Here is a 15,390-nt window from a genome sequence, read left to right as displayed (position 1 = left end):
TATATATATATATATATATATACATATATATGTGTGTGTGTATATATATATGTATATGTGTATATGTATTAAACTTACTCAGCACAAAGATGTTCTTATTTAAAAACAGACTGTTGCATGTCAAAATTAAGCAAACAACAAAACACCAAAATTTTTATGATATTATGATGATGATCATGGTATTATGTCTCATTTCTATAGTGCATACCAGTGGTGGAAGAAGTACTGAGATCCTTTACTTAAGTAAAAGTAGTAAATACTCCAATACAAGTTGTCACACTGGTAGATGCCAATAAAGCAAGAATTACTGCTGCCGAGTTAAAAAAAGAAAAGAAAAAAAAAGTTAAAATTAATGCAAATTAAAGCTCCAAGCAGCAATGAAAGGGCCCTCACTCCTTCATGTACGGCAGAGATACTGACAGGGTGCTTGTCAAAATGGCATTTCCTTGACTGTCAGATACGTGTGTGAAGTGTTTTGCACTGGAAATACGTATTCAAATTGTGCACCATTAGTCGGATGGTTATTAGCCTGGCATTGCCAGACCCAATTTGCAAAACGCGAATGGGTCTGGACACAGACTGTACATTTCCTCTATTCCTGAAGGGGTGGTATCAACGTCTGTCACTCAAAGTGCCCCTTCATGCAATTGGAAAGACGGAAAACCAATCAGAGTAAACAAAATGTGTGACGTAGGCTAGCACAATGCTACTGTAAACAGACCAGCAAGCAAGTGCAGCGTGCAGCAGAGATTAACTGTGATGATGTCTGGGAAAGAGTGTTGCTGTCTTTGCGGATTTCCTCCTCACTGTGGACTCCAAGTTGCATGGCTGTGATTCCCAGCTTGGTCGCTTCCCTGACCTGCTCCTCCACGAGAGCAACTAGCGGAGAAACAACAATAGACACTGGGTTTTCACTGAGTCCCATCTTTTTCCCAATCAACGGAGCCAGTTGGTAAATTAAACTTTTACCAAACCCCGTAGGAAGTACGGCAAATACATCCTTTTTTTCAATAAAAGCTTTTAGTGCAGCCGTTTGCTCTGCTTTTCAAGAAAATGTACATTCCAGTTCTTTCAACACATTTACCATGGCAGTTTCAAAATCAGTAGCCATGTTGGTTGTTTACGAAATGCATTCACTCCGCTCCTTGTCCCTCCTATTCTGATGACGTGCCTGCCCCAAAGTAATAAACGGTTGTGATTGGCCCGGTAAGCCAATGCCAGAATTCGCGTTTACAACTCCATGGCCAGACTGATCTGCGGAGCGAAATAGAATATGAGCTTGCGAGATCAGGATGGTTTCACCAGGCTAGATGGTTATACCACCCAAATTTGAAACCAATCCGATAAACCTTCTAGGAGAGTTCATTGCCCCAGCTGAGACTTTCCATGCATCCTGCACTTAGCACTTTGTGAAATGCGACTGTTGGTCTATATTGATAACTATGTATCAGCACTAGCACTTACTTGAATACTTGAAAATTGTGGTTTATGGGCATTGTGCAATAACTCCGACATTGAATTCTATGTGGACTCAATTAATTACTGTTTATTGCCTTTTTTTTATATCCACATGGGCATTGTGCAATAATTTAAACGTATAGTATTTTATATGGACTCAAATTGTACTTCATGACTGTTGGCGTTTACATATTCATGTCAGCATCTGCACTTTAGATGAAATACGTAATTAATGTAATTAATAATTATGGGCATCATGCAATAACCACAGCACATAGCACTTTATCTGGACTCAATTTCATACACTGGACTGGACAGACATTTAATTCAATGGCCCCGGTTTTTGATCTTTGTACACCATGTCGTTATGTTTTCTCTTATAAGGTATGTATTTTTTTCTCCTTTTGTCCTCGGTGATCACATGTTTTTCTTCCTTTCCTTTCTTCTAACGTTTTTACTACTCTGTAAAATCAACCTGCCAAGGGACTACGGATGAAAATTAGCCTGGGGCTATAATCCGGCATATTTACATGCAAATGTTCATTAATTTGCACTGTCCCTTCTAACTTAAATAAATAAATAAATGGAGCGCTATGGAGCCTGCCAAACACATATGAACCCAGTCACTGTTATTCACACAAAGTTTATAGGTTTTGATGCGTGCAACACGTTTTGTGAGTTTTCGAGTATATCAAAGACATCAAAAATATATTCAAAGGCTTAAACTAATTGGGGGTGTATAGAACCGAGGTGCTACGCCCAAGCCCAATTACACAAGAGTGTAAAGTTTGTGAGTTTTTATGCATCCTCAAGTCTTCAAACGTATGTTCCTAAAATAAAAATGCATGCACAAAAATCCAAGTTGGCTGACTTCCTATGTAGGGAAAATAATCAAAACAGTGTACTATGTTATTAAAGATGAGTGCAATTATCCAGTCAGATTTTGTGAACATCAAAGGAACTTTATCCCAAACCTGGCATTGGGCGCGCTATGGAGCCTGCTGGCCACAGCAGTCGCTGCAGAACTTTGCAATTTTCCTGCACTTCTGATGTGTGTCTCAATATTTGAGTTTTCGAGCAGCCCAAAACCCTGAGACATTGCGCAGCAGAAAAAACTCTCAACAAAACAACGGATTTCTTGTATTTCAGTTGGTCTCCATATGAGTTTTATCGTGGAAAAAAGAGTGTTTTATCAATATGGTCAAAAATCAAGAGTTGTCAAAGTCTCCATGCAGGAACTTTTAAGTATCCTTTAGGGCTGGGAATCGAGAACCGGTTCCTGTTAAGAACAGGTTCCAACTTGTTCAATTCATCAACATCATTAGCCTTTATGCTTAACGATTCCTTATCGATTCTTTTCATTACGCTGAATCTTTACGTCGATGACGCACATCACGCTTGTCAGTCAGCAGTACGTTCAACAACAAAGAAGACGTAATGATGGAGAGACAGAAGCGGTCGAAAGCTTGGCTTCACTTCACCAAAAAAGACTCATGACATTCACTCATCACAACAGCATGACGTGCAATTTATGCAGCACCGTAATTACATGCAAGGGCGGAAACACCACCAGTGCTACAGTGATTTGTTTTCCACTACAGGGCTCTACTGTGCGAGCATTTTAGCGTTACTCGCATTTGCGACTAAAGATAGTTTTGTGCGAGCAAAATAAATCATTCAGCACGCTGTGCAACTACAGATTTCAACCATCAGCAGAAACGAAAGGCGAACCCTGCCGGTTGTGGGTTGAACGGGGGTCACAGACACGGACAGCAATACGTATTCCTGTCAAATATGGCGGCCATAGTGCTCCCCAGCGCAAGATAACGGCTTACCGGCGACGGAGAAGCCGGGCTCCAGGTCCAAAATTTCCTCTTCTTGGTGTCATGACTGCCGAAAAGTACCTGAACAGCTGAGCCGTGGCGGCACACAGGTATGTGACGTGTCAGAGGAGAAACGAGCCGTTCACATTTCCACAAACCTCACCGCACTGAAGGGACTGTTCTTAACTTGTCATGGGAGGAGGGTGGCTGGTTGATTTTTATTTTATTTATTTATTTTATTGTGATCCCCCCTATGTTAATCACTTATTGATGCTGTTTTTGAAGTATGAATAAGTCAATAAGTAATTTATTCCATGGAAATATCATTGATGTATTATAGAAAAGTGATTATCTTTTTATAAATGACAAAAGGCACATCTGCCTAATTTTTGCTGTGGTATCGTGATACTACTCAGAACCGTGATACTTTCACTGGTATCGTACTGTGGGTCCCAATTTTGGTATCGTGACAACACTAACAGATTCTGTAACGTTATTTGACGTAGATGAAAACAAATGCTGTACAAATATACTTTCATTTGTTCCATTTTAGATGATAGCAGTGGACCAATTTCATATTCGATCGATAAGGGAATCGATAAAGAATCGGATCGATAAGCAGAATCGATAATGGCATTGATATCAGTAAAATCCTATCAATTCCCATCCCTAGTATCCTTGATGTCTGTGCTTGTTTTTTTTTCCTAGTGCATAAACTGCATACCTAAAATACAGTTTAGTTAGTATAGGGATGGGGGCAAAAATCGATACAGTATATAGTATTGTGATATTTTGGTGTGACAATATTATGTTGTCATGCTGTACCAAGTGTATTGATTTTTTAATTATATAAATTATCAGTATTACAAATACAAATTGAACTTTAGGTTGCCTACTAGAATAACCAATTGCTTTTTCAGTATACTAGATACATTTTACTGCTGCAAAAAAATGGCTTAAGTAAGATGAACAGACTGAAAACTTCATCTTATTAGATAAAAGATGTTATCAAAGTTTTCCTTTGGGGACAAAATGTACAGTTGACAAAAGGGGGGCTGGAGCCTATCCCAGCTAACATTGGGCAAGAGGCAGGGTACACCCTGGTAAGGTTGCCCGGCTATTGCAGAGCTAATACATGGAGACACTGACAGACATTCATTCACATCTACATTCACACCTATGGCCAATTTAGAGTCACCAGTTAACCTTACCTGCATGTCTTTGGATTGTGGGAAGAAGGCGGAGTACCCGCAGAAAACCCATGCTGACACTGGGAAAACCAGCAAACTCTGCACAAAAGGGCTCCCCCACCCTGGGTTTGAACAAGGAATCCTCTTGCTGTGAGGCAACAATGCTGACCACTGCATCACTGTGCTGCCTGTTGGGTAATAAAAAGGTAATAAATCGCAATATATTTTATCGCAATGCTCAGCATATCACAACATATTTCAAATGGCAATAATATTGTATAGTGACTTAAGTATCGTGATAATATCGTATCATGGATCCTCAGGTGATTCCCACCCCTAGTATTTAGTATGTAAGTGGGACACATGGCATATCACATAATGGCCCCTCAGTTGAGTCCATGGATTTGCTTGATATACCTCTTAGTTTATGGTTATGCACAACGTCCACTCAGCAGCTAATGTGGATCTTGCCATTTCAGCTGTCTCAGCTCACGAGACTGCCCAGTTGTCTCGGAATTATAGATTTAAGTTTCATTTTATTCTCATTTTCAGGATGCTGTGTCCATGTTGTCTTAAGAGTTGAGATTAAAAGTTCATTCTTGACCTGGGAACTAGTAGTTGGGCAAAAAAATCTTAAGTCAAGCTCCACATACTGAGTTTTCTTTTCAGAACTTTTAACTATATCTTACATTCATCACAGATCCATAAGCCTGTAAGATGCTGTCGAAGTAAACTACTTTGCATTTTTAGCCGTACGCTGTTCTTAAAAAAAGAAAAAAAAAAAAGGAAAAAAGGAGTTACTTTACAACACTGTCATCTTTTTTATGACTTCCTACACAGAACAAATGTGATGGAACACAGAGACCTTTACAGTTACTTTTTAAGAGATAATATCAACATATCAAGCCATATTTTGGTAGTTTATAAAAGAAATCACATGTTTCTGAGTACAACATAGACCTAGAATACCAGGTTTTATAACATATTTTTTTAGGCATGGGAATTTAAAGAAGTTAGAGAAACACAAGGGGAGAGAAAAAGGGAAGTAGAAAGTGTTCCTGAGAGAGAGAAAGCAGAACTGAATGGAAACTGGAGTCAATAGGTCCTTGTTTCAGTAAGGTTACTTACCAAACTAGAAAAATGCACTCACTAGAGTGCGGATCTCTGCCAGGCAGCTGCATTCTGGCTGGCCGAGCTGATCGCAGCCACTCTAGACAGTTTTTGTAATACCAGCAGATGTGCTGCAGCCAGTTTCAGAAGTTGCACTGTAATTATGAGGATGAATGTATTTTAATTTAGTAAAACACAGCCACAATTATTTAATCCATATCTTTCGTAACTGAATACTTGAACAGTATTAGCTTTGTCTGTAGGCTCTAACACAACAAAGGAAAGGAAAGGAAATAACAATAAACACAACAAAAATAAACCAAAAATGATGCCGTGTGATGAACAGACCAGAACCGGGTCGCAGACTCAGAGCCAGAACATGGTGCAGCTGTGCTTGCTGGAATTGTCCCTTCTGACCCCCATATAGTCAAAATAGTGGCAAAGATAACAAAAATGATGATTTAATTTAGTGGATCATAACATATGAATTGGAATTAATCTGTAGATGCTCCGGTTCAAAATTAGAACAATTAAAACATTTCTCTCTTTGTGGCAGATAACGGTCCACAAACCTCACCGCACCAAAGGGACTGTTCTTAACTTATCAGAGGAGGAGGGTGGCTGGTTGATTTTTAATTTATTTATTTATTTTATGTTGATCCCCCCTATGTTAATCACTTATTGATGCTGTTTTTGAAGTATGAATAAATCAATAAGTCATTTATTCCATTGAAATATAATTGATGTATTATAGAAAATTGATTTATCTTTTATAAATGAGAAAAGGCACATCTGCCTCATTTTTGCTGTGGTATCGTGATACTACTCAGAACCGTGATACTTTCACTGGTATTGTACCATGGGTCCCAATTTTGGTACCGTGACAACACTACTCAGAACCATTTTGTTAATGGAACTATGTGTAAAAAGTCTCCCCTTTCAAAGCAACGAAAATAAAGGGGAGTTTCTCCATACAGTTGATTTTTCTTTTTTTTATATATATATGTCGTAGATAAGCAAATACACATGGTATGGTAACTATCAACTTTTATATCATGATATACCTTGAAACTGGTATATTGTTGCATCCCTACCTGCAACAGAAGATAAGACTTATTGTTTTTAGCTGGAAAACTTGCAGTCCCTATTGGCTGGTGTTGGAGGAGTGAAGAGTCAACAGTCAATGATGGTATAAAACAGGTTTTTTAACAATTGTGAATCACCACAACCTGGAGGTCCTTGAGCATAAAATCCTTCATATGCACACAAAATATTAGGCAGATGGGTCCAGTAGTTTTTAAGATTAGTTGCAGACAAACAAATACACACACACACGCACACACACATGATGAAATGCATGATTTCCTCATTATAAAAGTTAGCAGTGCTCAGGTAGTGAAGACTGATGACAGACACAGCTGAAATATATATATAGATAATGCAGTCAGGGATTACTGAGTAAAATCTCAGAAAAAATGTATTTTTCACAACATTACGATGTGCTGCTCAGTTACATTGGCAACTATTTTGATATCAGTTAATCACCAATTAATAATTTATGTAATTTTAAAATAGGTCCCAGCTTCTAAGCTGTGATGACATTCTCTTTTCTCTTTCTTATGTGATTGTTAACTGAATTAGGGCTGTAGCCCACATTTGGTTTCTCTGTTGATTAATCTGCCCATTATGGATATGGAATGGATATGTGTATGGTGGCGGGTATACGTCTGTGGTATTGATGTTGTCTTCGTAACTTGTGAAGCTGCCTGTGTAATGTATGTCTATTTTCGTGGCTGTACGGAATGTGAAAATAATTCTCCTGAAAAGGACAATAAACCTATCTAAAATAAAATTATTTTATCATTATCATACCATTATTAATTGGTTAATTGTTTGGTCCATAAAACTTAAGAACAATGAAAAGAACACAATCCCCTGAGCGCAAGATGGCCTCTTCAAATGTCATTTCTTCTGACCAATAGTCCAAAACCAACAATATTCAGTTTACGGTGACATAAAACAGATATTTTTTTCCCACTACAGACAATACAATAGAGAAAATAATCAGCATATTAACTGATTACGAAAATAATCATTTGTTGCAACCATACCACGCCAAGAATTTCTCAGGGGCCATGAAGACCATGGTTGCAGTGCCCCACTTAGTTTTGCCTTACACCCCTATAAAAAAGTGTATTCCCCCTGGCAGCCACAGTGGCCTGCCTCAGCCCAGCTGATTTCAGTAGCCCCTTTTACACTGCTAGATTTTCCGCGAATGTTGGGCCGATTTGCCGGCCAGCTGTGAGCGTTTATACACACAGAGGCGGAAAGGCGAGTTGATCCGAGGCGCCCAATTTTCCGCCTCGTAGGGTAGTCATATTGGTGGAACCCTTTTAGTTTAAACAGACCGAGGTGGCCTTCTGCAACGGGAGGGGCTGTTGAAGACTTGTGGGAGGAGCTGTTGATGACGCCACACGTGCGAGCCACTGGCGGCAGATAAACAGGAAACAGCTGATAGAAGGAATTAGCGAGCAGCTAGTAGCGAGAGGGAAACGCAAACTTGACAGACACTGTAAAGATGAGCAACTGGGGAGACAAGGAATAGCGCGCCCTCCTTGTCCTCGCAAACGAAGAGGCCATTAACTGTCAGATGACGGGGATGGTAAAGAACAGGCCAATTTACGAGAGAATCGCCATCTGACTACAGCTGCCTGACAAGCCACGGCTACTACTACTGTTTTTATACTGCCAATGCTGAAAAAAGACTGATTGGGCTTTCCTGCAAATTTGCACAATTCCTATATAAAAAGGGCTACTGTTTTCTCCTCTGACTCTTTACTGTCAGTGTGGTTTTTAGACACTGGAATCCATACTGGGTAGCACCACATGAAACGCTGCGCACATCACCAGTGGTGGTTTTGATTTCCAGCAAATCGCTGATAAATCTGGCAATTTATAATGGTAGTTTGACACAACTCTAGCTCCAGCCAGCAGTGGGGGGTGCTGTGGCTGTGCTGCCTGCTCTCTCCGGTTTTATGCCAGGCTTGACTCCTTTCAAAGACTCCTTGCGAAGCACTCCTCCGGGTTTTTTTCAGACCTAATTGTATTGCAGAGTTTTGCACAGCGGCGACCGGATCTTTGCTCTCAAACCACAAAAAATGTGATGGCACAACAGTCTCCTTCAGTACATTATTCTGTGCTTTCTTTTGATTTTCACATTGGCTAGTCATCCTGTTTAATTTGTCTTCTGATTAAATCGGAACCGCTGAAACAAGTTGTAGGAAGCCTCTGCAAGTAATTGGTTGCTGGCAGACACTCTGTGCTGCAATAAAATGGTTAATCAGCAGTGCCGTGCACTGTAGAGCCAATGCGGTGCTGGTTCTGCCGGCCTGAATAGAATATAATGTCTACTGTTGTGTACAGCATTTATAGACTGAGCTGAGTAGTGATGCGCGGGTCGACCCGTAACCCGTGGGACCCGCAAATGGACCTGCTGGTCGGGCAGCAGTGATCGTCTGTTAAATCGGTCTGTAAATGATATTTTGACATTATCATTATAATCTGTTAATCTATAATCTATTACTGTCATCCGAAGGTACTGATGCGTTGAGCAGGTGACAGTCAACAATAATTTATTGTACAAAATGGGGGAAACAAACGTTGACAAAAACGGTTCCATAATTCATATTAAATTCAAAAGATAACGAAAAAACAGCTACAAGTTAGAGGGAATTGTGATGAAGTGGTAAAACTTGGCATTGATCCACAGCCTCAGACGGATGCGCTCAAGCGTGCTGTGCGCACAAGCTCAGTTGGTAGGAGATACTATATTTTCACATTTTTAACAATGCAATTTAAAAGTTTTGATTTTTATTGATAACCTACATTTTATTGATAACCTACATTTACCAACAACAAAAAGACTACATTTAGCACCAAAAAAATGTAAAAAATAAATAAATAAATAAAAAATAAATAAATAAATAAGTAAATAAAAAAACGAATATCGAATACCAGATTTTCATAACGAATACCTACCCCTAGAAACGAATATTCGAATATCCGAATATTTGGGTACAGCCCTACAAAATATACACTACAGTACCCCTTGACTCACTGTGATCTTCAAGACAAAATGACCCTGAAGGGAATGAAAATAGAAGGGTTATTTTGGCTACACTTGAAATAGGGCTGCACGATATATCGTTTGAACACTCTGAAGAAAGCTCCTTGCTCTGCTCCACTTGCCTCTCTCTCTGACACATGTGCGCGCACACACACACACACACANTTATTTCTCCCTCTCCTCTCGCTGGAACCGTCGGACCTCCCGCTGCCCGCTCCCGCCTCCCGCTCCCTTCTCAAACACAGAGTTCTCCCTCTCCGCTGAGCACTCCCGTGCCTGTTAAATAGCCTGTAACCGTAACAACTGTGTGACACAAACTCAGTGCTTTGGTCATTAAATAATGTCGGGCTCGGTTCGGGTTCGGACAAAAATATGCGGCCCGTGCCGCACTCTAACACACACACACACAGAAACACACGGAAAACCGGACATTATCATCAGTTTATAAAAAAAAACCCGGGTGCCCCGGACGGGACGTGAGAAGTGGACATGTCCGGGCAAAAGAGGACGTTTGGTCAGCCTACTTTAACATGTAATGGCTCCTTAATTAGCAAGTTGACTTTACATAGACGGCATATCTTTTCAATTTCTCCTGACATTGTGTTGTTTGGTTTGTTCACCGCTCCGCGACATGCGCGTTAAGGCCCGAACATACTCGGGCGGAACATACGCGGAACAGATTCCGCGGAGGTCCGCACGGACTCAAAGCGGACGTCCGCAAGCCCTGTGCGCGCAAAGCTCAGATTTTACGACCGCGCAGACTCCGCTCCTCGCACCAGTGACTGCTCGGAATGTATTTTTCATATCGCGGGGATTTTTCACATTTTTACAGGAAACTACAACGCGGAAGTGCGCTCGACTATGAAAGCCCGAATGACTGCGGACATTCNGGACGTCCGCAAGCCCTGTGCGCGCAAAGCTCAGATTTTACGACCGTGCGGACTCCGCTCCGTGCACCAGTGACTGCTCGGCATGTATTTTCCACATCGCGGGGATTTTTCACGGACATTTTTACAGGAAACTACAACGCGGAAGTGCGCTCGACTATGACAGCCCGAATGACTGCGGACATTCCTCGCGGAGTCTGCTCCGCTTATAGTACGCTCGAGTATGCTTGTGTCGAGCGGGCGAAGGCGTTGATCCCCCCCCACCCTCCGCTCTCTCACTGAGCAGCCTCCCTCTGTCTCTTCTCACTCAGCCTCGTTCAGTCTCGATCTCGTCAGCATGCTCCACACACGCGCTGTCTCCCCCCCACACCTCGCAATTGCATCGTCATTTAAAAAACACATCGTGAAACAACCCTAAGAAGTTTACCTGTTGGAGGTGAGCTGTTTGCAGAGGTGCAGTAAGAGCCTGTTGTCTGCAGCTCTTCGTCAACATCTCACTTTTTCTGCTTTTACTCTTCCTCCCTGCCGTATTATTAGACTTGTCTTAATTGAAGAAAAGCCGCTAATACAGTTTAGCTAATTCTTCATTGTGAAGCATCAAAATAAGGAAATGTGGAGTTTTTCGAGCAGCAACTTCACACAACTTCTAATACGGCTGATAGCGAACATGAATCAATGAAATAAAGCAGATATATAAAGTAAATACAGGATGCAGGAGAGAAACTAAACTACAGAGATTCAGTTACAAGCTACTGAAGTACTGAGAGCTGAACAGACAGAGACTTTTAAAAACCTTTCTCTGTGGTCTCCTGCAGACAGAGGTGTGGGGAGTCTCCCAACACACGGCTTGTTTGAGGGGGAGAAGCACGGAGAGGCAGGGTTCGCTGCGGTCAATTAGACGCCACTGCTACCCGCTTGATGGCGGGCGGCCGGGCTTTTGGAGAAGGAATAGGTGGACAGCTCGGCGTGGCACAGGGCATCTAAACTGATAACGGAAACACGTTACACACAAAACACAACAACAAATTGGCGCTTGACTGGACGCGGCTAAGAGTTACAGAGGAAAAGGCCCACAGTATTATACAGTATGTGTGCTACTGCGGTAACTTCATCCATCTCACAGACTGATTTAGCATAGCTTGTGCAACATATGGACCGATGTCGCACTGTAGACCAATGTACAGACATTAAACAGAGGAGCAGCTCTGTGTCTCTCTGAGTGTTGATGGAGAACCTGTGAGTGAGTGAGTGGGGCGGAGCTGTGCGGAGAGTGTGAGAGAGGAGAGATGGACACTGGTGTGCGTTATGTAGCGCAACTTGACCCTATGTCAGTATAAACGATATTGTCTAAATCTATATCTTGCTTGAAAATATATCGGTATATTGTAAAAAAAATCGATATACCGCCCAGCCCTAGTTGCTGTGATGTAATTTTTTTTTTTCAGACCACCAAAAAGTCATTGTTTCCTGGCCAACTGTTAAATGCAGGTGTTGAACACTTATTTGCTGCCACAGATTCACTGCCTTTGAGTTGTCTGGGAGAGAACTGAAGCAAACGTGCATGAGTGTGTATCACCCACGATCATGCAGTGTGAGGGAGCGTGATGAGATGATGTAATGCAGAGCAGCCTCAAAGAATGAGTACTGGGCCTTGGGATTTGCTGAGTGGCACAGATGTTAGTTATGTAGAGGGGAGGGCTAGGACCTCGGCCTGCTGGAGGTAATCCAGACATTACAGCACTCACGTAGAGTCACAACTCCAGCTATGGGGAAATACTGTGTTCAGAGCCAAATCTGTGATGGCCTAACTTTGCCCTAGTTATTAGTCAAGCAACCTAATATTGTTTTGTACGCATCCAGAAGCTGCATTTGCTGAAGCTTAAAGGAGAAGAGAGCAGAGAGGCCTGGGAAACAGCTTGTGCATGTACTAGCTTTATTGAGCACCTAAGGCTGCTAACCAGGTTTTAAGTCCCGAAGGGGCAGAAACCTATTAAGCCAATATCTATATCTATATATATATATATATCTATATATATCTATATATCTATATAGATATATACACACATATATATCTATATATCTCTATATATATATATATATATATATATGTATACACACATATATGTATACACACATATATACATATATATATACATATATATATATATAATGTATGTATATGTGTATATGTATATGTGTGTGTGTGTATATGTATATGTGTATACATAAACGCATTTCAAAAACGTCAGAATGGCTCGTCCGTCGTAATCCAAGTGCCCTGAAGCTGAATGAATTGACTTGAAAAGACGTAATTTACTTCACTTTAATAGCATAATTTCTCACCGTGGTCAGTTAGCCTGCCCTGCAGCACGAGTTGCCATGTAAACACAGCACTCCTTTTCAAGTCAATTTTGCATGCCGCGGCTTCAGGGCAATTGGGTTACGACGGATGAGCCGTTCTGACGTTTTTGAAATGCATTAGCGGAGTTCTGTTACATTTTCAAAATGTGGGTTCCATACACTTGAAGTGTAGCTGTAATTCTGCAATACCCCGAATGTGTTTTGTGTATTAAAAAATTACACTGGACTTCTTGTCGGCATGAGGTTCAGTAAGTACTGTCTGTATTTTCATTCTAAAGTGGTCATTTCCTTAAGGGTTGGCTGTAGTTTGCACATTACCACCACCTGCTTTGAGGCTTGGTGCACTTTTGGCCTCACTTCAGAGATAGTCTATCTCTGGTGTGGTGCGGCATGGCCTGGCATGTTTAAATTGGCAATCGAAACACAAATTTGCACGGCATGATTTGACTCAGTGCTGCCAAAAGTGCAACTCTAAAAGGCTTATAGGAGTTAGACTGGGCTGAATATCTGCTCTGTAGAACAGCAGGAGCCTAAGGCCAACATCAGTAGCACAAGAGCCCCAAAAGAACAAGTGTGTGCTCTTAGACATCATGTTTGTACACTGCAATGACTATTTGTATTAAAACTCAGGCCTGCTTCTCAGGGAGCCAGTTCACCACCAAACACCACACCCAATAGTTATCACATTATGGCCAGCATTCACTGTGACCTGGCCTGCTGGTTACATTCTTCACACACAATGCAAACCAATGCTGATGCATTCCATGCTGTGTTTCAGTTCACACCATTCAAAGTTGGTGGACCGGTTTTTCACATCAGATTAATTAGTTCACTGAAAGCCAACGTTTAACTACTTGTATTTAAGGTAATATCAAAGTGTGAATTCCTTCCAAAGGGAAGTTGTGAGGCTCATTTGAGTGGGTGCAGTTGTCTTAGTTGATTGTTCAGTGATTATATCTGATGCCCAGTGAAGTATGAATCTGAAACTGAGTCAGGTAGTTTACATCACTTCCGAGATTCTGAGTTGAAGTGGACTTTGGGTCGGGATGCATGATCGGCACATCATCGGTATCGGCCAATATTGGCTTTAAAATGAACTATGAGAATCAGCCAATGCGCTTTTTCTTACTTCGCATAGTGAATGTAATGAATGAGTCTTACATACATTGAAAAGTATTGTATTTCATGACTCCATCTGCTTGTGGGCCATGATGATAAGCGTATGCATGCATAATATGATGTTAATTCCACTACAGAAGAGACCTGATGATCCCTAAAAGTAGATGGGGAAAAAAGTGGATATATCGATATCGGTATTGGTTATTGACAGAATAGAATAAGTTATTATATATCAGCATATATCGGCAAAAAATCCAATATTATGCATCCCTAACTTTTGATGTTTTCTGTTTCTCTCTACAGGTACAAGCCCTTCTTCCCGTTCCAAGTGCAGCCTCTGCTGGGTTCGACTTGTGATTTGGAGCTGTCAATCCAAGACAGCAGACTGGTGGAAGGTCGACTCAAAGTCACCCTCATTGAATGTAGCAGGTGAGACTCTTTTGTATGAACTTCCCCACACACCTAATCTATGTAAGCACCCAGTAATGGAATTCAGTACCTGTTTGTGTTTTTGGTTTGGGGCTGTTTTTCCTGTTAGGGCCAGACTCCTCTGTTCCAGTTTGGTAAAATTTAATGATAAAGTGATATTTTAGATGATAGTGTGCTTCTAATTTTGTACCAGTTGTTTGTGAAGTCCCTTTTACAATCCCCCATCACAATGCTACAACCCTGATTCCAGAAAAGTGGGGAAGCTGTGTATTTATGGAGTTAGATATGTGTCTTTATTACATGCGAGAAAATAAATGATATGAGAGAAAAAAAAATATTTGAGAGAAAAAGTTTTCACACTGATAGCAATAAATAATAATATTTGAGACTAAAAAAAGTTTTGAGAGAAAGTATTTTGTCATAGAATATAAAAAAATAATAATTTGAGATTTAAAAAATGATTTCCGAGAAAGAAAAACTCTCTCAAAAAACTTTTTTTTACTCCCAAATATCATTTTTTTGCTATCAATGTGAAAACATTTTCTCTCTCTCAAAAAAAAAATGTTTAAAAAAAAAGTTTTAGTCTTTGCTTTCGTGTCAGGATTTTGCATTTGCTGTGAAAATAATGTCATGGGCGGGGCCACGTTCCTATTGGCCAGTCTCAATTGATTTGACAGCTGGGTGAGGATCATCTTGGCAGTCGAATTCAACTGAATCATTTATCCACCATGGTCGATTCACCTGCATAGATGCGCTGCGTTATTTGGGAGTGGATATGCACACATTAACATTATGCATGTGTGGCCAAATGGAGAGGAGAGGGAAATGAACCGACAGCACCACCTGTGGAATTGCACCCCAGGGAATACACTCAAACCTGTAGACTA

At 40.9% G+C, this 15,390-nt stretch overlaps 2 protein-coding genes across 3 annotated transcripts in view; one reads left to right on the top strand and one right to left on the bottom strand.

The window, feature by feature from the left end:
* The window catches only part of pdzd8 (PDZ domain containing 8), a 114,398-nt gene that overhangs the window by 2,377 nt on the left and 96,631 nt on the right, over positions 1-15,390 (top strand). The window contains exon 2 of the mRNA XM_050070674.1: positions 14,378-14,503. Within this exon, the coding sequence (XP_049926631.1) occupies positions 14,378-14,503 (126 nt within the window). The remainder of the gene's footprint in view (positions 1-14,377; positions 14,504-15,390) is intronic.
* The window catches only part of borcs7 (BLOC-1 related complex subunit 7), a 1,032,483-nt gene that overhangs the window by 1,007,035 nt on the left and 10,058 nt on the right, over positions 1-15,390 (bottom strand). The gene's annotated exons all lie outside the window — the stretch shown is intronic.

Source organism: Epinephelus moara, chromosome 19 (assembly GCF_006386435.1).
Source record: "Epinephelus moara isolate mb chromosome 19, YSFRI_EMoa_1.0, whole genome shotgun sequence".
In the NCBI taxonomy this organism is placed as follows: Eukaryota; Metazoa; Chordata; class Actinopteri; order Perciformes; family Serranidae; genus Epinephelus; species Epinephelus moara.
This window is presented reverse-complemented; position numbering and strand designations above follow the sequence as displayed.